This window comes from Struthio camelus, chromosome 5 (genome assembly GCF_040807025.1).
Source record: "Struthio camelus isolate bStrCam1 chromosome 5, bStrCam1.hap1, whole genome shotgun sequence".
NCBI lineage: Eukaryota > Metazoa > Chordata > Aves > Struthioniformes > Struthionidae > Struthio > Struthio camelus.
Genome location: NC_090946.1, coordinates 75,170,808 through 75,195,828, shown reverse-complemented (window position 1 = coordinate 75,195,828; position 25,021 = coordinate 75,170,808). Strand labels below are relative to the sequence as shown.

The window sequence follows — 25,021 nt, the reverse complement described above, 5'->3', positions numbered from 1 at the left end:
GGAGAATTGTGTCCATAATGCAGTATGTTACTGTGAGCTTAGATTAAACCTCTTGGGAGAGCATCATTACCCAGTTAAATAAAGGAAACCAACTTTGGTGTTATCCCATGTGCTGTAAAATAGAATGGCTGCATGGCACAAAGAGCCATGAATTCTCTCACTTTACATGAGACTGGATCATGATTTGTGACCTTTGTCCTGCCTCTGCAATACCAATGTTATGTAGAGGCCTAATATGTTTTAAAAAAGAATGAATTGTACTTAATGCAATGCAGGACCTGATCTTTTCTAGTATTCTCTTTCTAACGTGCTACCAATCTACTTTTTGAGACTCACAAAGATTTTTCTAATGTGATCTCTTCTCCTGTTTATAACTATTTAATCAACACTTGAACAGTTTCTTTTATGTGCATATAACCCAGAGAAGGTTGGCCAGTTGGTGAAAACCTCTAAAGTTAGCAATACATAATGCAGCTAAAATGACTTATTAAATATATTCGTATTACTACATAAAATTTCTATACAACAGTCACACGTTAAGATCAATCAGAATGACAGGTTATACAACCATATGGCTGGCTTTTCGGGTAGCCATTAGCTCGAAAGGCAGGCTTTGGAACTGGCTCCGTTATTTATGGGTGAATCATGCTGCTGAGCCTTGTCAGGAAAGCGTTGCTTTCTTAGCTCTGCAGAAACTGTGCAAGGAAGAGCCTCTTTCTACAGTTCCTGGAGAATATGGTAAACTATTCTGCAGGAACTTCTCCACAACTTCCTCCTTCTTCTTTGGTATCAGAGGGCATCGCCATGCTGTGATGCTGTATCTTGAGCATATGGAGTACACATGCTAATTATACTGTGCTTATTTCATTCTATCCAAATGCCAAGGCCTTGGGGCCTCAGAGCTGCTGCAGGCAAAATATTAAAATCCTTCACCACTGTCTACTGCGCATCTGGGAAAATGTTCACTAAAATCACTAAGAACATCTGGGGAGAGGAGGAGGGAGCAAATCTAGGCCCTCTGGAGGAGTTTGGTAAAGCACGTATGGTGTCTGCAACAGGATTTTGTTGCGATGTGTTCAGATGAACCCAGGAGAACCTGCCATGCTCCAGGGCTGCCAAAGCCTGGGCCTGCCTCTACAACGCTCATCCTTTGGGCTGCAGAGATCCTTATATGCATGTGCATTGCTGCTTGTGCGAACACAAAAACGTCCTCGTTCCTGGGACAGGGCTCTTGCATAAGTGCCGTTTGCGTGCAGAGCAGGGTAGAGAAGCACTTTACCACCTATGTGTTTCTCAGTCATTAGGCGTGATCAGAGGCAAAAAGACACGCTTCATCTACCATAAAGCAGCGCAACCTCTGTGATTTTTATTTAAAAGCGTGGTCTGTGCTGGCTGCAGCTGTGTGTTGCATAACAGAGTAATGGTCTTAACAGAGATCTCCAGTTTTGTTGCTGCTACCTTTGAAGGACTTCAAACCTGCAGCTCTTCCTTCCAGGTTTGTATACCTAAATGGAGGTCCTGATCATTAAGCCAGAGAGTTAGGATACTACTGTGTGACCTGTCTCTATCCCCTTTCTCTGATACTCCTGCCTGCATAAAAGACTGCCCGGGAGCTGTCCTGAATTTGGCTAACGTCCACTGGAAAGGCACTCTCCTTTGGGACTGGCTCCCACGTAACAGCCTCATTTACAAAGCTCTTGTTTTTTGTAGGGGAGCTTCAACTCTTGCCTGACATTCTGCTAGAATAAATAATAATAATAAACTTTTCTTACCTTCTCTTTGCCTTCCCCATCTCTGTAATTCACTGCTTGCTATTTTCATTAGCAGTGAATGAGGGGAGAAGCTGGGTAACAAAATGAGAAATTTCTTACCTGATAATTTTCTTCCAGTTAACAGCTTCTCTCACCATCCAGCCTGCCTGGATAGCATGGTAAATGACCAGAATACAAATTGATTTTTTCCCTCTGAGTGAAGACTCAGATATATAATTTAATACACTATATTAGGTTATTGTCTTAATGCTAATAGTGGCCTGCTGAAGCATTTCTGAAGTCTGTGGGGCTTCTGGTGGCCTATGCTGACCTTACTGTTCAGTGGACCATAGGCCAGCCCTGAACCTCAAAGAGGGGTAGATGTTACCCCACTGTTGCTGGGAAAAGATAAGGTTTATTAGAAGAAAATTGTAACTGGAAAGTTTGACTTGTTCCTCTTTCTCACTTGCTTGCGTTAGTTATTTTGTTAGGCTGATTTTAACCTGGAGTTGTTCTGTGGTGCAGATCGCTGTAACTGGCTGCCCAAAAGCAAAGGAGGGGGACAGTGTGGTGGGGGGACGAGTGGAGCGAGGCTGAAGGAGGACTGCTTCTTCAGGGGGAGAACGGGCATATGCCATGGTAAAGTGTACGGGAATCTGTGGCCTTTAGATGTGTAAAGCTGGCTTGTGTGAACGTCCCCGGAGGTGTGGGATTTTTGGGTAAGAGTGCAAGGGTAAGTATAGTAACACTGACATGGTGAGAGATGTGTCAGAGTAAGGCTGGACTCTGTTTAGCACTTCATCATGAGAGTTCAACCATTTGTATTTCTGTTCAAGGAAACTTGCTCCAGTTTATTGGGCCATCATCTGAGCCAACCTTGAATTTTCAGTGAAGTCCTAAGAAAAGAAATTAACTTTGTTTTGGAATTCTAATCAGCTAAAGTCAGCCCCTAAAATGTTGTATTTTGAGTCGCTTGCAGCTTGCTAGTTTAAAAACTGCGTGTGTATACATGAGTATATCCATTTATTTATTTTTTCCCCAGTAGAGTAGAAATTGATTCATAATTGAACAAAAAAGATAAGAATAATCCAAGCAAAATTCCAGGAATTGCTTTTAAGTTCTCAGCGCTGCAGAGCTCCCCATCTCATTTTATTTGGGGCAGGGAGGGCAGTTCACCGCTGGTATAGATTTGGTTCTAAATAAGATGTATGTCCTTCTGCCCAGGGGGGGTGACTGCTGGCCAGATACGGATCCTGGGGTCACTAAGTGCACTCAGTACCCACAGCAAGATCTGGCTGCTTAACCTGCTAGCTGCAGTTGCAGAAATGGTGCTTCAACACTTAAACATAAAACCAGCTGTTCCCTTTACAGCTGGCTCCTGCGTAAAGTGCTTGCTGTTTTACATAGTGATCTGGCAGCACAGAAAAAGTGACTTGGAGCCTGTGATCTTAGCCTGGTTTCCTTTGCTGTCTGTTCTCCAGAGCTTAATACAGCCATAGCCCTCTGCCTGAGATAGAGCAGCACTTTACACTTGCGGAGTTTGAAGAGGGGAACTGATTAAGATGCTGGTCAGTTCTTCTCCCTGGCCTTTCCCTTTATGTAAACTGTTACTGTTGGATACCCCTGCAGAGACTTAAAAAAATGCAGAAAATACAGGCCAGAAGGCACCAAAAGAAGGAAGGATGGGGGAAGGGAAAAGAGAGAAAAGATGCCAAGAACAGCATAAAATCCAGTGGAGGAAAATACAGCAGGGAATTGGTGACTCGTTTCCAAGTCAAATGGAAAAGAGCAATAAGTAGGGGAAAGCCTCTGTCTTTATAGTCTCCATTTTAAAAATGTCCCGACTTTCAAGTTCATAACTACAAAGGCAAGAGGGTTTGAAGGTGTGGAAGAGTGCCTAGGTCTGAGAGTGTGCTAGGCCTCACGTCGCACCTTTCACAGGAAGAGCTGCGTATCCATGCTGTAATTGCTAGATACAGAAATCACAAGTTGGAGAAGACTTGTGTCTTTGTCCCAGACCTCGTACCATTTCAGTGCCTTGAAGCTGAAGAATGTCATTTGTGATAGCTAGTTAGTACGTTTCTGGGTGAACATTTGTCCACCTGGTCCTTGGTGGTTATTGGCTTCATCAGCAAAAAATAGCTTTTGTCCTATTGTTGAGAGTGGCCATCTAAGCACTTAAGATGTGATCATGATAGCAGAATTGTGATCTTAAAAAAGTATGAAGAGTAACATCAAGCAGGATGCATAAGGGATTCTCTTTTCACTGTTTTCAAAAGGTGTTGAAGGGACACAAACATGAAAGAAGAAAAACATCTGCTACTAGTTTTGAGGACAATGTCAAGACGTTCTTCAGTTGAAAAGCTTAACTTTCAGCTGTATTTATTTTGGGAGGTTGAAAGGAATTTTTCCTAAGGGCTTTTTATTTTACTGTGTAGTTCAATAAGCATGAGCTTACCTTTTCTAAAAAAAAAAATCTTCAGAATCAGAAGGGCATTGTTTACTGCTGGATCATTTTCCCTCTACCTGCTTCGAAATATATGTATCTGAGGAGATTTTTGGAAAGAATGGAATAATTAACTCTTTCTGTAATTAATTAGTGTCCAAGCTAACAGATTTCCATGTCTGCTAGACTAGCGGCCTAACCTTTAACTGAGCACAAAACGTATATATGTAGTTTGGTTAGCTCCTTCGTGGACCGTGAGATGAAACAATAGAATTTTTATTTTCCATGTAGATGTGCTACCAGAAAAGCAACATTCTTTTTCAGTTTGAAATTTAATTTATTAAAAAAGCGTGCTCAGTAAATAATAAAAGTTTCACAGTCACAATAACAGTTAGAGAAGACTGACTGTCGGAAAAGCGTTTCTCATAATTCGCTATAGCACCTTAGGTGTATCATTAAGCACACCCATCTAAAATTCTGTTCTTGGGATAATTTTTATGTGTCCACAGTTTGAAAGTGGCTAATGCAATAAGGCCATCAGATGTCAATCAGCTGCTGCATAAGAAATGTAACAGCTGGAGATTAAATTTCGGTATGAGGAAACAGAGATGCAGAGATGTAATAAGGATGTGTTTGCAAGGCTGTGCTTGGTTAATATGCAATCTTAACGGAAAACCTCATTGCACGTACAGTGACGTGAGGTGAGTCTAACAGCTGCAAACCACTTGGCTAGTTATCCCACTTCTTGCTCCTGCGTGCTCTCGGAGGAGCTCCCGTTTTCAGCAAATAGGAGTGGGGAAATGCTAATATGCTTGTACCTCCCTGGTTTTGAAAAGACTTAATCTTGCGCAGCCACTGTCTCGCGCTTGAAATAGTGAGAAAGTATGTGGAATTTGTTTTATTAGACGAGGCTCTTCCCCGTTTTGCCCTTCGTTTTCCCCTTTCAGGCTTTGCCTCCACGCTTCTTTCAGTCCATCTGTCTGAAGCTGGCCACTGGGTATTTTGGAGTGCGAACACTAGTGTCCTTGTGCTCGTGGGAAGCGTGGCGCCAGACCGCGCCGCGTCCTGCCATCTCCAGTCAGCAGGAATGAACGTTTCTGGGAAGAAGGGGCCTCACTGTTCATGGTGCGGTGTGTTTGCTTTCTCTTAAGAAGCCAGGAGGCTGGAAACTTGGCTTCAGCTGGAGGGGACCCCTTAACCTTGCCTTGGCAGAAGGAAATAATAATGTGACAGACTTCATTTATCTTTATGCTGTATGCATGGCCTCATGTGCGCTGTAGTCACTTAGACCTACATTTTGATGTCAAATTGGCACTATGAATGAGTAGACTGTAATTTTCAAGGTGGATTCAGGTAGAATAAAACAAAAAATCTTCACTTAAATATGAAAATACAATTCGTGTATTTCTGTAACACATATTTTGTCATTAATGCGATTAGTTTTACTCCATCTTTACATTTTGCTTTTCATTTGCGGCATATTTTTATGTTGACAGCACGTGATGACATTGTCAGAGATGACTGGGGGGAATTTGAGCTTTTGGCAGCCGCAGAGAGAATGCGTTGGGATTTGGGGCAGAGAGGAGTGGACTGGAACTGCAGAAAGAGGCATCTTATCTGGAGTTGTCTTGTAGTCTAATAAGCAGTGAAATTGCCAGCAGTTAAAATTGCTAAGATAACCTTCCAGCCTGCTCCAAAGACTCTAGTCCACTAGTAATACAGCTGGCAGCATATCCTGCTCATACAGACCGCCACGCTCTGCACACACCTTGAGTTGACATGGGCTTATTTGTGCACAGACCCAACGTCAATCCTTTTACAGCACATTTCATGCCATACTGCTGCTACTGCTGCATTTTCACCTCCATTTCCCTTCCGTACCTGATGGCTACCCCACTTTGTCTAGCGTGTGCTGTTTCCGCTCCCCTCCCTTTTACTCAAACTTAATGACTGTTCTCTTCATTCACCCCCGTAAATCAGATTTCTTCCCCTCCAGATGGGTTCTTGTCCTCTCTGATCAACTAATCAATTATATTCTAGTGGAGTTATTCATTTTATTTTTGCTCGAAGCTACTGCCATCTGGTAGAGCTGCTTGCAGCTCCAAAAGTGGCACCAACACCTCTTGTCAGATGTAGCTGCAAAAGCATTTCTGTCCTGTTGGGTTCCTCAGATGATCTGCAGGATGTTTTAGTGGCTCCTGTTGTTTTTAATCCCTCCCTGGAGAGCAATAATGAATCTGACTGTTTCTGAAGCCTGTGCTTAGTGGTTAGGTATTTGGTTTGTTGCTTATGTTTTTTTGTTAATGAAAATACCTCTCCTGGCTGTTTTTAGATTTTGCCGTGGGCTGGCCCCAAAGTGTTTTGAAATGCTCTGAGTGCTTATTGTCTAGCGTTATGCTGAATAGGTAGAAGGGCCCTTTGTTTAAACTGTTTCAGTTCTTTCACTGCTATGAAATCATGTGACAGAGGATGTATTATTTGCTGTATGGGACAAGAGAACCAAGTGCCTTCTATTATCTGAGCTTCAGAGGATTTCCTGAGAAGTGTTCAGCCTTCATTTCTGTCTGTAAGGAAATCCTCTTATCTGGGCAGTGCAATAAATAGTTCTGCCTGCTGTAATAGAAATAGAAAAACGCATTCTTAAAACGTCTGTTTTTAAAAATGTGTGTTTTTAGAATGTATCAGCTAGAATTTTTCTTCTGTAATAAATCCCCATAATGTCATGCTACATATACATCTAACTAGATACACAGAGGTGGAGAGAGGTGGAGGCAGCGTGTTAAAAGAGGGTTTGGTACGCGTTTAGTAATGACGAGAACAGTAAATAATCCTACAGGTTTACAAACCTAATCCAGAATGTCTGTTTGTACCCCTCATGTCTGCTGAAGTCGGTTGGCAAAGATGTTAAAGCCTGTTGATAAAGAGCTTTTTTGCTTTGTATTTTTAAATATTCTGGGAGCTGGCTGGGCGACAGTATTAAGTTACAAGAAGGTAACTGATTCAGGACCTTGACTGAAAGCTGTGGAAGCACTCGTCCTCCTCTGGTTGCAGTAGAGAAATTAGGTGCCTCAGGAATAGACTGCTTCTTTCTCTAGTCTGGCTGTAATCAGTAGTAACGGTCAGTAGTTTAAACTAAGAATCGGATTTTTGAGTTTTGTTGTTTTTAATGTAGAACTTAATTTTTTTCCATGCCTTGCAATAAAGTCGTCGTTTTTCTTAACAGAAGAAATCCACCATGTATGAGACCCACGTCACATGACACTGTTGCTCTTAAATAAGCTTTTAAGAGGTTGGACCAGATGTTGGCCACATCTGTGTTTTCGTTTCATCGAAAATTTCATTTCAACCCTTTTATTAAAGGAGAAAATGATCATTTAGAAATTGTTTTGAAAAGTTTAGCGGCTGGGAAGATCTTTCTGGCATATAAAAAACTAAGGGGCATACTTGTGCCCTGGAGTGAGCCGTATAACGTAGAGCAGAGGAATGTTTATAGCTGGTAGGGTCTCTTCTTGTTGGAAATGATTGCTATGGGAATTTTTAGATCAAAATGGATGAGTTCATTTCATTTCTGAGTTGGCATTCTATAACAAAAGTTTCTTTTTTTTTTAGTGGAAGCGTTAAACTAGGGGTCTGAAGGTACCTTCTTTTCTGAAAAACTCACTGAATTTAATGAATATCTATCACGCTGGCCACAAAAAGGACTACTTGCTGGCAGAGTGGATATCCTGCAACTACTCCCTGTACGGCTATTTTGGGGTCTAAGAAATGCTTATTACGTATAACTTGCTTCTGGATTCTTCTCTGCAATTTGCCAGTTGGCGAATGAGCTTTCCGTCCCTGTTGCTAATTGATCCAATGAGAAAAACTGGCACCTAATTCGGTAACAAGTTATATTTAAAATGACATGTGAAATTGTTCGTAGTGCCTGAAATTACATCATTTTCAGTCTGGCATATTAGGGTTGTATAAGGAAACAGACATCTACTGTACTGTGGCATATTAAATTTTAAATCTCCGATCCAAAAATATAGCAGCGTATAGGAGAAGCGAGGTGCTTAATGATGAATAAAAGCCGTTGCAGCTTGATTTCAGTGGGGATACTTTTGTTATTCGTAAGATGCTCTGGCAGTCTTTGCAGCCAATAATTTGGGGATGCACAGAAGTTTATGGTAAGTGGAGCTGGGGCTTGGGCCCAGAATAGTTCGCAGACACAGATACCGAGTTTTGATTTTCTGGCCTGAGAGTTTTGAAACCTACTAGTGATTTTTGAGGATGGTTCCCTTTTTCTTTGTCCCTGGTTCCGAGCCTGTGTAAACACTTGACTTTTTTGTTTATCCACTGATGACAGGGGAAAAAACCAAAAATCCTTTCTTGATTCAGATAAACCAAGCTGAAAGTTTTGTTTGTTTCCCCAAAAATCTGGAGGGGGGAAAAAAGGGCAGGTGAAACGAAGAGAGGGAGACGAGCTCCCTTCTGCGCTACCTTTTAGTGGTTAAAAGCACTTGCCCAGAGTACGGGAGGCCCCGTTCGATCCCCTTTTCTGCACAAGCTCCCTCAGACCTAGGAGACCAGTTATTGCGGCCTGGGCGCGCTCCCCCATGCTGCTTCTGAGCTGTCGTATTTGGTGTAAGGAATGAAACTTCCCTTGGAGCCAGCTGTACCATCTCCGGGAAAGGCGTCTGGGGCGCTGGACTGCAGTTTTATACTCTTTTTCTCCGTGAATATTGAAGCATTTCCCCCCACCCCGTCCCTGTCATTTCCAGACGGAGAGGCTTGTGCTGCTCTCCCGAATACCCTGGATCCCCGTTTGCGGTGCGGCCCGCAACGATTCCTGCCCGCCCTTGGCTGAAAAAAAATTCCAGGCCTTTTTACCAAAGTTATCTTAAAGGGGCAGAAAAACCAAGTATTTCTTCCCCTTGCTTTCGCTCGGCAGCCTGGAGCCTGCTCTGGCCTGTCGCGGAGGAGGGCAGAGGCGGCAGAGGCGGCAGGGCGGCGGCCTCCGGCTCTCCACAGGGACCGGCCGCCCTTCCCGCCTCGCCGGGGCCGTCGACGCCCTCCCGTCCTCGCCCGGCGGCCCTGCCGCCCGGCCCGCGGCTCCTTTCCGAACGCAACCCCGGGGGGAAACGTTCCCCAAGGCGTTTTCGGTCCGATTTGCTCGAGACCGTCGGCATCGGTGACGCTGAAGTCGCATCTGCGAAGGGAAGTCGATGGGCGGTGTGGTGCGGCTGCTCGAGACCAAACGTTTGCTTCGGGGTGAAAGCCGTTTCGAGTATGATTTGGCACGGAAAGGATTTAAAACTTTCTGTTGATTATTTAGAGGGGATTTGTAAAGGAAGTTCCTGAGTGCTCGGTGTCCGATACCAGTGAACGTCTCTTGTGTCGACCTGGCGAGTCCTTCGCCCCGCTTTACGCCGCGCACCCTTCGTTCATGAACCGCGGTTTTTGCTGGCTGCCCGACCCTGTGGTTTCACGTGCCTCCGGCAGCCGGTTTAAACGTTTCCGTTTTGTCAGACAGAGGATTATTGTTATCTTCCGGCAACGCTGCTAGTTCCCACCTTTGCTTGTTTCCGCTCAAATCTCAAGGCCCTGCATCCGTAAAAACCTGCCATTTGGTCAGAGAGATGCTGCTCCAGCGCCGGTGCCGGCCGGATCCCCCTCCGCCGGCCCAGCGCCGCCCTTCTCGCTAGCTCTGCGTTTGGGAAAAAACACCAAACTGGGGGGGATCAGGCTGTTCAAAGGCCTTGAGGAATGGGGGGCACCTAACCACGAGTGGGGAGCAGCAGCCGTGAAGACACCAAGCCGTTCTGCAGCGCTTTATTTTCAGTTTGCAGATTGTTTAAACTTGAGTCGTCTTCCCCCTCCTCCCCCCCCCCCCCCCAAAAAAAAAATAGTTGTCTGTTGCCTGATGCTGATTAGATGGACTGGAGATGACCAGGTTGCTTCATTCGTCAGAATAAGTCTTCCTCGTATAATTTATTTCCTTCTCTACCGGGACTGCATTAATAGTGCATTACTACTGTACATTGATACGACATGGAAAATCAGTTTTTGCTGCTGTGAATTTTGCCAGTCCCTAATTAGGCCTCGGTTTTGTGCTATAACACTTTTCGCTGGATAGAATAAAAAAACTCTCTGTTTTCAGAAGGCTTAATAAAAGTAAAAGTATACAGTGAAATTGTAATTAAGGAAACTCATTAATGCTAAGCATTTATCTAGACCCTTTCATAGCTTTTAAAAATTACTTTACAATTTGGAAATGTTTTAATCCCATTTAACAGATGGAAAAGCTAATATACAACTTTTTACAGAACTGATGTGGGTTAAGTGGTTCTGAAAAATCAGATAAGTCAGAATCGAGCATAAAGCCAGGAGGGGACTGTCAGCACGATGCAGTATTCACTGGTCCATGCTGCTTCCCTGACAACAGAAAATATTTTCTAAGTCATAGTTTACAGACAACTCATGGGTCTGTGGGCTCTGGCAGAAAAATTCATGGTATGATGAAAGAAAAATGATGTCATCTTCCTAAAATGGTTTCCCCAACTTCACAATGAACATTTGTGGCTGTAAACTACAAAGGACAAAAAAAAAAAAGCTGCTGGAAATGTCTGACAGATTTTTAGTACTAAAGAGGGCTGTACTGATTCCTGAATTGTAAATTTTTTCAAAGTGGTAAATTTTTGTCTGTATATACCCATCTTGAAAATATTCAGAGACATATTAAGCCTCACTGATGAAAGCGGAAGGATGAAAATTCCTGACAGTTGTTTTGATAAGTGCTCCTGTACCTTAGAACTTGAACTGCAATTGATTTCGACCAAGTATCCACCTAATGAAAATGTGTTCTTTTACGTAGGTGAAAACACAGGAGATGGTGAATTAGATCTCAGTGGAATTGACGACAGTGAAATAGATAGGGTAAGATATCGTTTTATCCTGCGTCTGTCTACATTTGGGTATCGAAGGAAGAAAAATGGTTCTTATCTGGTTTGTCCTCTCCCCTCCCTGCTCCACTCCAGCAGTGCTTCGTTTTGATGTACGTAGAGGTTGAAGTGATTTCGGCGATGTGAGTTCAAAACTAATGTTCATGCAAGCCCATGAATTTAGTATGGTCCTTTCCCGTTTTATATGTAAGGGACTGTTGCTCTCTTTCTTACTGTGCTGGAATAATTACATTTTAGAACATCTTTTACTCTTAAGAAGGACTTTTAAAAGTTTTTTGTAGCTTTGACTTTATTATTTAATTAAGATGTATTCAACATATGATGCTGCCATGGAAACTGAACTGTAAAAATGGCCTGCACAACTTCCATGCTTTTTCAAAGGTTTCTGTAACATTTTCTGTATTTATTATTATTTGTGTGGCAGCAAAATATATCCTTTACCGTATGGTCTGCATGTATGTGACAGACAGCTGTGGAAAATGACTTTCTGAAGGTCACCCAGCAGGTCAGTGCTTGAACACAAGACAGAGTCCAGCTCTTGTGATCCTTAGTGTGATGCCTTCTCCAGTCAAGATGCTGGTTTAAAGGGAAGGGTGTAATTTGAGCCAATAATGCTAATGCTAGAAACTCCTTTTGGGGTACAAAGTCTTTGAAAACTATGGAGTTGCATAGATATTGCTAAGAGCTTAATTTGACCTGCAGAATATTGTTGATGATGGATGAAGGAGTAGGAAAATGCTCAGCTTGACCTCAGCAATGAAAGCGAGTTTGTCAGGCTGGCAGTTAGAAAAAGTCTTTTGTAAATGGAGTAAACTAGGTATGGAGGTAGCAAGGAGACCATAAATGTGAAACCTCACAGAGGTGATTTTAATGCTTTTCAGGATAGCAGATCTATAATTTAAACAAAGGCTAGGAAAGAACAAACAGATTTTCTCCTCCTCCTAGTCTCTGTAGTGAGGTCATAATTCTACTTTTATGACCTCACGTTCATTTCCATGGCAATAGACGGTAATATTGTAAGCCCAAGATTATGAACTCTCTAAAAGTGTAAGAAGGATGAATAACTGAGCTATGAGGAAGTAAGCTTTTACTATTATGACCTGCCTTTAATAGAGGCAGATGAAGCAGTGAAATTATTGGTCTGATAAACCAGCGGTAGCATGGAGGTTTTGTTTGCCTTGTTTGCCCTGATAGGAAGGGCTCTTTCCTGCATTACTTTTATTTGATTAGAGCTATTTTTCTCATAAAATCCTTATGTGTTCATTTTACTTTGGAGAAAATCTGGAAGGCTAAAAAATACAAAATGTGGAAATATCAAATTGTTCTACTAGCACTTAAACATCGTTTACAAGTGTTGGGTCAGCTCCATAAAAATAAAGTGTCTTGTTCATGAAAGATGATCCAATTTGTCTTCTCTGTTCTGCAGAAGTTCCTCATTCCCAAGGAGCATCAGCATTACAGAACCTTTCCTTCACAGACAGTTGTGCTAAATATTGGGTTGACTTTTATATCTTAAGTAATTGAAGAAGGGGATCTCCCTCTTCCTCCCTCCCTCCCTCCCCCTTTCTGTCTGTCTGTCTTTCTGTAATATATCTGAATAGTTCCAGGTGTGTTTTTCAGCTCCACACATACTAATGATGTTACTGAGACTAAAAGGAGATAACTGAAAAAGTTTAGATATGGGCACTGAACCCAACTCACTAAAAGCTGGAGGACTGAAAAAACCAACAAACTAAACTAGTTTCATCCACACAGACATGGCGGTGAACTAATAGTCTTAATAACTGTGCCTAAACCTTCACAGAAGCCTAGCCAAAAGACACATGTTTCTGTTTTGGTAGCACAGAGCAATGGTTCCCATACTGTTTTGAATTATAGACCACCATCAACATACAGAATTACTTGCAGACTACAATGTCGTCATGGTAGTCGCTCGTACATCTGAAAAAGATCATGGAAACAGGATCACTCCGTAGGTTAATTATGGACCACTTGCAATGAGTCCTGGATGGCTATTGGTCACCCCATAATAGTTTTAAAACCACTGGCTAACACTGTTTTTTTTTTAAACACGCCACTGTTTCTGCTAGCTTTAAAAGTTACTGGAAATGCTCTGATTATTGCATCTTGGTTATATTTTCCTTTGTCAATATATTTTTAAAAACAAAATGCAAATAGACCTTGGTAGTGTTTTTTCAATTCATTTTTTTTCTGTGGTTTTCAAGCTGATTTCTGAAGGTAGATGAACTTTGTTTTGCCTTTTAGTATATACTTAACGAAACAGAAGCTCAGATAAAAGCAGAGCTGTGGATGAAAGAAAATGCAGATTATTTGAAGGAACAAAAAGGTAAGGATATAGAACTGAAATTTTCCTTTTGGCCAGTGTTGCTGAAACATACAGTCTATGTAGATCTTCATGCCGGTTACCCTTTTGTCATCTTTCAGAAAAAGAAGCAAGAATAGCAAAAGAGAAAGAACTTGGGATTTATAAAGAGCACAAGGTATAAAACTGTGCACTAATTGTGTGTGTTTGAAAATGTCCTGGAAATTCATTACATCTGTTGATCACCTGCATGTAGGATGTATGGGGATAATGGTGCAGGTCACCACTAAACCAGCAAAACTTATCATATGCCTACATGTTACTGAAATGCAAAGCTCTAAGTTTTCAGGTGGTGAGTAAAACACTTTCTTCTTGCCTGAACTTTTTAAAAATTACTATTATGAGAAAATGCTTTGCATTGCAAATTCAGAGCTGGTTCACTGCATTCATGATTACTGTCCTAATTGCTTGCTTATTTAAATACAATTCTGAAGACATGCCTGATTTTTTTTAACGTATGCATGTGGAATTTGTTTGTACTTGCTATAACTTCAGTCGTTTTCTGTGCAGTTACAATAATGATTTCTTTATGAAGAACTGAAGAGATCTTTGTTACAGTAACTTGAAGGAATATTTTGTTCTACCTTTCATAAAGAATGTGACATTTATGTTAACAAATGGCATGTCCTGTCTCCAAGTTTAGCAGTTTAAAGCAGCCTAATTGGTTGTATAGTCACGATTTACAGCATTAGTATTTTGTGTAATTGAGCAAGTGACAAGTCAGATCTGTGCACAATCTTCTACATGCAGCTAAAAATCCATGCTAGTTTTTGGTGTGTATCCTATATCCTTTTTTTGACTAATGTGAAAGGCAGAGTTTTCCACTTCCCCTAGGTATTTCAACAATAAAAACAAAACCAGACAATGAACCACTGTTTTATGCTTCAGAGTTTCTCATTCATCCCGCACTTACAGAGACGTGGCATTTTACCAGCAATTTTCAAAATTGTATAACTCTTTGGCACAGAAGAGTAGCTCAGACACCCACCTTTTTGTTCTGGCAAAATAGGAGTTTTTCTCTAACTGTGTATTGTTTCTGACAGCTAGAGTAGAACTTGATTAATATAGTGCTTTCCAGTTTCAAGGTAGCACTTGACCCATGTAGGTAAACAGAGGGGCTATTATACATTAAAAAATAAATCTCCTGCAGAGCTTGATGTTAACACCTGCTTTTGAAAAGGCAAATTCTGAATGAGAAACAGAGGATCTTTTTTTCTACCTACCCAGGCATGAGACATGGATAGAAATGTTCTCCAGTGTCATTTCTCTTTGTCTGAATTTGTGCAACATCAAACTGTAAAGCTTAATGTTAGACTTGGGCTTGCAACATTTGGCCAAGACGGGAGGGCCTCCTGTTGTGTGCAGGTGACATCACCGTTGCACTTGTGTGCCTGTAACATCCTGTTCCTTATCCATCAGCATTAATGGCCGTCCATGCTTATAAAGCTGCTTCTGATATTTTTGGCCTTTTTCAGTTTGGAGAAAGAGCGGGGTGAATATTCTCATATGCAGCTTTCAGACTTTGTATAAAATCCTGCTGTAGTTTTGATACTGACTTATCGGAGATGGAGTAGTAGCCCGTCCTAACTCTAATTTTGAAAGCAATTTCAGTGGGTGAATTTCTTTATTTATATATTGGGTGATTTTATCAGGATCCCAGTTCCTGTAGCAGGAGTACATTCCTTTTTTAACATGTGTGAGAAATGGCCCGTGTTTTTTTTCTGGCAGCAGTACAAATACGAAACACTTATCTAGGTAAAGAATTTGTAATAAACTATATGGGCATTTGGCAAAAATACAAAAGGGAACACTTGTCTCCTGGAGAAGAGAGATCTCTTACTCCTGTTCAGTCACAGGACAGGGAGCACTGACTTCAGCTGAACCGCACCACCTACCTTGTCCCCCTGACAGCAGAACCTGTATCAGGCCTGCTGAACTGCAGATCGCCCATCAGTTTCAGAAAAAATTTGTTTGTGTCTACATCACTAATTTTATATTTTAATTAAGCCAAAGAAATCTGCAAAGAAGCGGGAGCCAATTCAAGCCAGCACAGCAGGAGAGGCAATTGAAAAGATGTTAGAACAGAAGAAAATCTCAAGTAAAATTAATTATAATGTGCTAAGGGACCTGAACAGCAAAGGAAGTAACACACCAAAGAAGGAGGATGACAGCACTGATGACAGCACCAGCACCAAGAAACTGTCAAGAAGAAAATCTATTGCCAGTAGGAATATAGCCAACCCTGTAAACAGTGTGGGAAAAAGGTACTGCAATTGTTCATTTATATCTCTGTCTGTGAGACTGTCTGTGTATCTTTCTGAGCCAGACAACATAGGTATGGAAACATTTGTTTGAGGCTAAAATAATGTTGGGGCTCTGTTTTTATTTATTTTGCCTGCAGCGCTGCAGTGGAACCTTATTTATAGTTCACAGATGAGAGGGCTGTTTTGGTGTGAGTTAAATCACCGTGAAGCAAAAAAAAAAAAAAAAAACAGTGGAAATTCATAAATGTGAATCTTTCAGCCATGGACACCTTTTCTTCATATATCCGTGACATTTACGGTCCTTCTTTTCTAAGTTGTCTATATTCACTGACATGACACTAAATGTTCTAAAGCTTTGGCTTTTTGCTTGATTTGAAAAAGAGTTCCCATCTGTTTTGACAGCTAACTGTTTTGATTAGCTTTTAGTTTAGTTTTATTTCAAACTTTTTTTGTTAATTGATGACACAAATATAAAGCTGTACAGTAAATAGGCTTGTCGCTTTTCTCATCTGCATTTGCAAGTGTTTTATAGTGTGATGAAAGCTACTATTTTAATGAGTAAAATATTCAGCCGTGCTGGGCAGATTTGTAGTGTGAGAGAAGTGTATAAGGAGATTGATGTGTGCTATCTGCAAAATTCAACTGTTTTATTAGTCTTCTGTTTATGAAATCACATCAGATGATCATTTGAACAGCCTCTATATATAGTAATTTCTTATTTGGATGTTATATAATTATTTATTGCCTAAAAGACATTTTTTTTTTTTTTTGCTTCCAGAAGTGTAGGCCCTATGCCACAAGGAAATTTAAGCCTTTAATTCTGAAATGATAGATGGTGTCTCTGCGTCGTAGTTTAGATTTAGGCATGTATCCCAACAGAAAGCGTCGTCTGAAGGACAGGGGAGGGAGGAAGGGAAGGAGAGCGGGGTTTTTGAGTGGGATGGTGGAGCGGGGTACGTGTGCATGTGTGTGTGCGCGTTGCTCGTGAAAACTAGCTTGAGGCCGCGCGATGAGAGGTGACAGATGGGACCAGCGGGAGTGAGAAGCCGCAGTCTGCAGGGTCAGACGCAGCGCGGGTGAAATTCCCAAGGCGTCAACATCGAGGGCTGAGGAAGGAAGGAGAGGAGCAGCCTCGTCCTTGCAAAACACCTGGGTGCCGTGGCATTTCCCACAGCAGCAGGAAAGACAGGGAGCTGCTCTTCCTGGTGGTGCCTCGCGGTTGCCCTTTTTCATCCTGAACGAAGCAGGTTTTTGGGGGGTGACTGACAGTGAGCCGCAGGGTGTGAAAGATCCTATTCATGCCAGAACGGGAGGCACAGGATACCTGAAGCGGGGAGGTCAGGAGGGATAGTAAGTACATGCCCCTCAGAAGCTCAGCAAAGTAAGCATGATTAGAGAATAAAAGCTTATTTTGTCTTGATTTGAAGCATTCTAAGCCAAAACTGAAGACTACTCGTGTAGCCTTAGTATCACTGGGACACAGATTGTCGTACTGTAACAAACATTTTTTTCCCCATTCTTTCTTTCTTCTGTGTTTTACCTTCATTCAACTTCTCACCCTTAGTATCAACAACTTTTCTTTCCTGTTCTTTGCTCACTGAGGATTTTACTCTCCTATATAAGTTTCTACTTATGGTCATGTGTAATGACCCAAGCACACACGTTTTCCAGTAGTGAAGGAAAGCGAAGATGCATTTAGGATTAACTACCAGCACTTAACGTATGTGTTAACTTGGATTTAACAGCTATTAATAAGTCATATTTCTGGTATTTATAGTAAAATAAGGCTCTGATTGCGTTGTCAGAAATGAAACGGTGTGATGGGAAGTAGTGTGATGGGAGGCAGGGGCCTTGTGAGTGTCCTGCTTGCATTTAGCTGTAACAGTGACATTCTAGCTGCTTTGCCACATCTCCGCCCGGTCTTTTTGAGGCCTCATTTTCAGAAATGTTGGGCACTTGGAGCTCCTTTGGAAGTCAGCATGTTAAACTCTTAACAGGTGTTAAACTCTTTTGAAAATCACGCCATAAATATTTAATTTAACAGTGGTGCAACTTGAAAAGGTTTCTGAATAAATACAAATCTGTATTTTCCAAAAGCAGGTAATAAAGGATGTTTATTTTTCCCCTTGAGAGTCTAAAGTACGTCCTTAAGATGCATGACAAGAGTTTTCTGATGATGATTAGCAGATCTCAGATACAATAAATTTTGCAGCAAGACTCTTCAGAGAAGATTAGGGATACATGAAGATACATGAGTTAAGAAGATTTTGCACTCCAGAAATAGGCAGTGTTCTTGCTTAAATAATATCAAGGACCTGGCAAACCATTAGTGGGTTTCTTTTTGCTTACAATTAAAGATTTATGACATACTTTTGATTTTTTTGCTGGTAGTCTAAATGCCATGCCTTTTAAATGGCATGCATAAATTTTTGTGTTCAGCGCTGTTCTTGTATGCCGTGCATTCATTTCCTTTGTTCAGCATTGTTCTTCTGAGAGGTGGATGGCTAAATACTTTTCCAGTGATACAAAAACCATGGTAATTTATATGCAATTAATAATAACGCCAACCCTGAACATTGCTCATTAGAAAATGAATGAAGCACATAATGTATCTATATTCAGGAGGCACTTGCAGAGATCTTGCTAACCGTTTTGGTTTGTAGTGAATTACAATCATGCATGTTTATCTTTATATGTCTTAAATATTTAGTAAGCTATATTTGACTGCAATAGCACCTTGCTTTAATCCAGTCCTTCAGTTCAGCTGAATTATAGTCAGGTTTTAAAGAGCTACTGTTTCAGTCCTGGTTCCAATTAAAAGGTACCGATACGAAGCTATTAGGCGCTTGACAGACTAGGAAAGGAGTGCTGATTCTTGGTGATTAAAGCAGAGACAAAACAGTAGTATATTTGTAGAGAGAGATGTTTATTGCTTTCCATTTGTAAGCTGATATTTTCCATATCCCACTTGGTTTGATCTAATACTGTAGCTAAGTTTGTCATGTGTCCCAGAAATCGTCTTCATATCCCATATGTAGTGCGCTGGAAATAGGTAGCTGATCTTCATCACCATCTTTCCCTTGCTATCATCTTTGGTGCACTGTTATTTCTGGGGGAGGGATCTGGATTATCTTTAAAGAAAGAGATTGTCCCATCCAGATGTGATGTAATTTCTGGGTGATTTCTCTTTTTTAAGATTGCAGAAAGTAGCAGCTAGAGTATTAATCAGTTACCTTACTGGGAAAAAAACTTTTGTTTACTGATGTTATAATGAGAAGCAAATTTTGAGGTTTTGGAAAAAGTTCCCAGAATTATCCTGTACTTAATGCATCTGTCAACATGGTAGGAAACTGGTAAAGGCACTAAGTAATTTTAAGAAAACTTATTTTGTATGAATAGATTTCATTACTTTTCTTACTGCCTTTTTTTTTTGGTTCTAGTGGGTATCAAGATTGGTGCTTCATCAGAAAAAATCATTTCATTCTCTATGTATTACAGAGATGTGGCACAGTGGATGTTACCGTAATAGATGTTGCAACTTTAATTTCAGTTACCAATTGCACAGTTTATCTTCACTAATGTCTTCTGTGCATATGAAACAGGTGTCATATAAGTATAATTTGTTGAACTCCTAGAAAATAATAATTGCCCCTTTGAGCTACTAGAACAAAGTCATCCTCTTGAGTTCTTCAAGTTCCATAAAGAGGGGATTTAGATCTGGAAGCTTTTGATTAGACGCTTAATAATTTATTTTATATTTACTTGACCTTAATTTTATAACGTTACTCGTGAAGTGAAATCTGTTGTATCGAGAAAAAGTTGGAACAAAAAAACCTTTCAAGTCACTACTTTAAAAAAATGTTAAGCCTGTTTATTGCTATGTACTTGAAATTGGTAATGGCATCAGAGAGGACAGGATAGATTATCAGGGGAATAAATGTGTCAGGTTAATCTCCTGAAGAACTTGCCTTGGAAGAAATGAAGGAGGACTGCAAAGCACAGCTGAATCCGTTGTAATAAAACAACGTTATTCTGAGTGGAAGCATATGAATATATAATAGAAAAGCAAATCATGCTTGCTGTGAATATGACAAAAGCCTTTGGTAGAGTTTTCAAATTTGATTAGATTTCGAAATGCACCTTGAAATTCTCTCCATGGTCTCACGTGCATTTATCGACTGACCATTTTGCTGGTGAATGCTAACCATTAGCAGTACGGCTCCACGTGTGCCTGAGTCACAAGGTCTGGATATTGCTAATTGTGCATCCGAAGCACTAGGGACTTGTTCCACTCTTCAAGTTCCTGGCTTCGGAAGGACACTTGAAATTAGCATCTGCTCCAGCTAAGTTTTTCTTGTCTTTTCAAGTGGTCTTATGATGCCAGAAAATTCCCCTTTATCATTAGAGAGAGCCTATGTAATACTGCATGTCCTACTTTCTACTCTGTCAGGTAGACGTTTATTATGATCTGACTGGTTTTGCCAGCTTATTTTCAGTAAAGTTATGTCAAAGAAAGACAGTCAGCACCTACGGGCTGCTTTGTGCCGTCGGGTGTTTTGCAGCCTGACAACATAGGTGCGAGAGTGAGAGGGCCCAAAATGCTCTTTACCTTTTCCAGCCTGAAAACTTTCTCTTCAGATGCATTTCTTGATAAGTGTGAATGCCTAGCAGAATCTGTATCTTTGTTTCCCCGGCAAAGAAGAAGGGAAGAAGGCCCAAAACACGTGTTCCCTTCGCATCTAGGATCACTGATAATTATCAACCCTTTATTTTTTTTGGTTTACTGTTTAGAGAGGTAGAACTGCTGTGCTGCGTGACGTGCCGTTTCACTGCTGGACTTCACTAACTCAGCTGGGAGTCAGAGTGTCCATAATGCTTGTGCTGCATTTACCATGGCTTGCAATTCGTTTTTGTAAGTCCAAAGCAAACAGGGTTTTGCTTTGAATATGCAATATTTTTATTTTATTTTACATTATGAGACTGGTATTTCTAGAGGGGAAGAGGGTGAGCTCAGTTTTTCCGGATTAATTAGATCAATCCAAGACAGCATGAAACAAAGTTCATTTTAAATAATCCAAGGCGTTCCTGGGCATTTGAGAAAAATGCAAGTGGTTACCCTGTTATGTTTCCACCTAGCCTATATATCAATTAGACCCCACTTTTTTCCTTTGGTTACGAAGCGCTTTTGAGTCACTGTATCCAGAAAAGAGCTGGGTGTTTCAGAACCCCTGTTAGTCGGAAAAAATAACGTTGAAATGATGGTTTTAAAAGCTTGGACATGGGTTTCGTGGAAGTTCATTGACTGCAGCTGATGCAGGAGTCTGGGAGGCCGACGTGCCTCGGCCAGGGCTCCCTGCACGTTAGCCGTTTGTGGCAGCGCAGAGCTTTGAAAGAGGGAGGGAAGTCCCTGCGTTTGGTGGATTTGAAGCTTTTGAGAGTCTTTTCTGTGCTAACTTTGGTATGTATTCTCTGTACAAATTGGTCCTTTGAGATGGGATCTTAAGAGTGTTTTTATGTGCTGTAATTTTTCCGCCATTTATTTTTATTTTTCAGAATTGCCTTCAGCTCTTTGTCTCATTTACCTTTGATATCCCGTTTTTCCCTCTCTGCTTTGAAGTCTGTTACATGGCTTGGAGTTCATATGTGAGATATTAAATTTTATTTCTTGTCTCTTTCTGTGCTTCAGGCCTTCTTTTTATATGTCACTAACACACTAGCACATATTTCCCACTTGGGATAAAATTCCTTACAGAGCATGCTCAGCCTGGAAGTACTTGTTGAGATAGTAGCTACGAGATTCTTCTGTAGCTTAATTGATTTTTTGGTTTGTATTTTGGTAGGTATTTCCTCTTCGTGCACTCTTGTGATGGCTGAGGGGTTAACTAGATGCCGATTCTTGGTATGAATTTACGCGTGTGGACCTTCCCATGTGAGCCTATGGGATCAGCTTTTGGCTTGAATGTAGTGTACTTGGTAAATAATTTTCTAAACCCCTTTGACACAACTGTTTTCCTGTGTGATCTGTGCTTTGAGAATTTCTTTGGAGTGCAATTTTATGTATGTTTGTGCTTTGCTGTGGTATATAATCATTTAAATCAAAGGTTAATCACAGTGATTAATGATTTTGAACAGGAAATCGGTGACATTTGATAAGTACCGCCGCTCAAAATAAATCTTGCCTGTATTTTGTACTCTCCTAACTTTTAGAAGGACAAGTTTATACAAATTATGTTTAGTGTTATATTTGCAAAAAGCAAAGCCAAGGAAAAATGATTTCAGCACTTCCAAGGCTCTGCATCTGCTTTATTAAAGATAGTTGTATGGGGAGAGCTTTACACATGACCTTGAAAGGAGCTGACACATGCATGTACTTGTTCACAGTTGGCTTGAGGAGTTGATCTTGTAAAGCCTGGAGTAATGGTGTAACCTGGCTAATGCTGCAGCTTCCTGCTGTTCGTATGGGCTAAGAAGCCTTTTGTAATAAGGAGATAAATCAGAGGCAAGAAGTGGAAATAAATTTATTTGACCCAACGTGTTTTAAAATGTTTTTAACGTCTGAATGCTAAAATTCAGTGGGCAGCAGTCTTCCCCCCTTCATTAAGGGAGGACACAGGAGGAAAAAATATCTTTCCTTCTGTGCCTCACATCACATGCCCAAACATACACGGTTAGACAGGCACCACCAAGAGATCTGGGAGGGAGAAAAGCAGCACGCTGTCAGGGGAAAGGTAGAGCAGGTTATTCCTTTACCCTCTAATTCGTTTCTGTTTATGCTAACTGAGGAAGGAAGGAAGGAAAGGAAAGAAAAGATTATTTTATTTTATTAAAAAAACCCCAAACCTGTTCCCAAAACCCAAACTTCCAGGAGCTGGGTGTTTGTCAGGGTTTGATGTTTATTCGGACTGTTTTGAAGCTATTTCAAAGATCGATCCTCCAAAATGGTCAGATCCCCAGTATGAGTAATAGCATTCTTCTTTCACATCTAATGGGCTTGATACCCCTGAAAAAAGAGCTGCGTTGAACTCTGAACCGTGTTATCTGTAGTGCTGCGCATCAGGTAGGTGTTCTGTACAGTTCAGAAATGAGCTCCTTGCCCACTATTGTATTGCACAGTTTAAATCTTCAGCCTGCAGGATCTGGCCGTATTTGTGGTTCTCCTTTAGGAACTGCTTCTGCCATGGACTCTCAAATCATTTGCAGGCAGGTACAGTATACAGTAGAAGCTCTGCACTTCTCTGTCACGCAGAGTCGGTTCATCAAGGTGATTTTGTTTTTTTACCGAAAAGCTCATTCCTTCATGTATGTGGCCCTCAGTCGTTTTCTTTATTCTGTGGGAAAGGAGTTATAGAATTGTTTCCCATCCTTTTATGCCTGTTCTGCCAGTGAGTTGATAGAACTGAAGTTTAACATTTCCTCATTTGTTTGTTGCCTAATTAAAATGGAACGTTTTTCCTAAAACCCCAGCTTTGGAATCGCTCACTTTTGCGTACTGGAATTTCAAATTTCAAAATTTCAGAACCCACAACAAACCTGCATGTGTTTTCACTCTGTACAATGTAATTGGAGAGAAAAGCCCCTGGCATATCTTAATAATAAAACCAACCATTTAAAAACAACTTCTCAATGCAAACTGTATCAATTTATGTAAGTTCAGTGATGCCACAAATCATTTCCAGTTGTACATTTAAATTTTATGGTAGAGGCACTTAATGTCGTCAAAATTTGGCTTAGTGTGAACATAAAGGAGCGTGGTCAGCTGTGACTGCAGAGAAATATTCCCTTGTTGTCATTTATTTAGTCTTATGAGAATCTTTGAGAAATATATATAAATAAACCCTTCAAAACAGAATGAAGAAACATCTAGGGCGGTATGAGAGTTTCAGCAGTAACAAGCTTTGGCCAGATTCAGTGCTTGGTTCCATTTACCCAAAATGATTAGACTGCTTTCAATTTACAACTCAGAAGGCATTGATCTGGGTTGACCTTGTGGCCCAGACGCAGGTCAAGTCTCCTTATTTTTACAGCAGCCTTGTTGTTTGTTTAATATAAATTGGATATTGCTTTTCCGCCTCCCACTCAAGAAAACCGTCCCCTTGTAGGATTCCAAGTGAGGTCAGCTGGGCAGCACAAAAATGCAGAATGGACTTTTGTGACTGTCTAAAATAATTCCATCTTGCACTTAAGACCAAATAGGAGCAATTTTAGCCCAGAAGATAATCTTGTGTGATAGCTGTATTGAGAGCTCCTTGTTTATCTATGCTCTCATTATCGGGTTTATTATAAGAAAATGCTCTGTGATTTTTTTCTTCTAAATTACACTCAGAATTGTCTAATGTAAGAGTTCTTAATATAAATATATATACACAGATTCTTGAACTTTAATAGTGTGCTAGCAAAAATAGTCCTGCGTGGTCTGGGGGATGCGAGGGGAGGGAAGAAACAAAGAAAGTGTTACGGTTCTTGTTATCAGAACTTAAAGGTGCATATCCTGCTGACACAGCTGAGAGTCCTTGAACGCTGTGAAGTGCTCAAGTTGTTAGTCTTTAGATTTTTCTGATTTATTTCTTTGTTTTTCCTCAAGTGGAAAATGGTTGGCTTCTGAACTGATTTTCCTTTGACCGTAGTCCAGCAGGGTCTGTTTGTTGATCTTTACAGTATATATTTACTCTTTTTTTTTTTTTAATATAAGACAAAGTGTATGTCTAATGTGTTTTAGATTGCAAATGAAGTTGAGTTTGCAGTGACTCTTCATTAAATGTTGAAGGAAATGGAACAAAACAGAAAGTTAACTTTTTCGCAGTACAGTGTGGCATATGTTATTCTACCAAGACTAATACCCAAACCAGGAAAGCAGTCAAATTAAACATTTTGTTTCCTTGATGATTGCATACATTACCAGACCAGATAATTGGCAGTCATTAAGTTGTTATGGTTGCAGGTTTTGACTATAGCTGGATAAAGTATTGGAAAGTTATAACAGTTTTTTTGCAGAACTTGAGGTACTATGTTGTTTGTTCCCATACTATTTAACAGGATCTCCATAATTAGCTTTAAATTGGCCAGTGTACTGTAACTTAGTCATTTATGTAAGTGCTATTCCATTACCCAGTGATGTTTCTGTTGTGCTGACGGATTTCAGTTTTGCCTTGCTGCGTTTGTTACTAAATATGGGATGAAACATATTGAGATAACTTCTAAATGTGGCCTTGGAAGATATATGCAGAAAATTTAAC

The 25,021-nt window shown here is 40.7% G+C and overlaps 1 protein-coding gene across 2 annotated transcripts in view; it reads left to right on the top strand.

The window, feature by feature from the left end:
* Positions 1-25,021, top strand: part of BRF1 (BRF1 general transcription factor IIIB subunit) — a 176,851-nt gene that overhangs the window by 116,357 nt on the left and 35,473 nt on the right. For both annotated transcript variants that reach the window (XM_068947305.1, XM_068947304.1), the window contains exons 12-15: positions 11,054-11,115; positions 13,407-13,488; positions 13,587-13,642; positions 15,532-15,788. In XM_068947305.1, the coding sequence (XP_068803406.1) occupies positions 11,054-11,115; positions 13,407-13,488; positions 13,587-13,642; positions 15,532-15,788 (457 nt within the window). The remainder of the gene's footprint in view (positions 1-11,053; positions 11,116-13,406; positions 13,489-13,586; positions 13,643-15,531; positions 15,789-25,021) is intronic.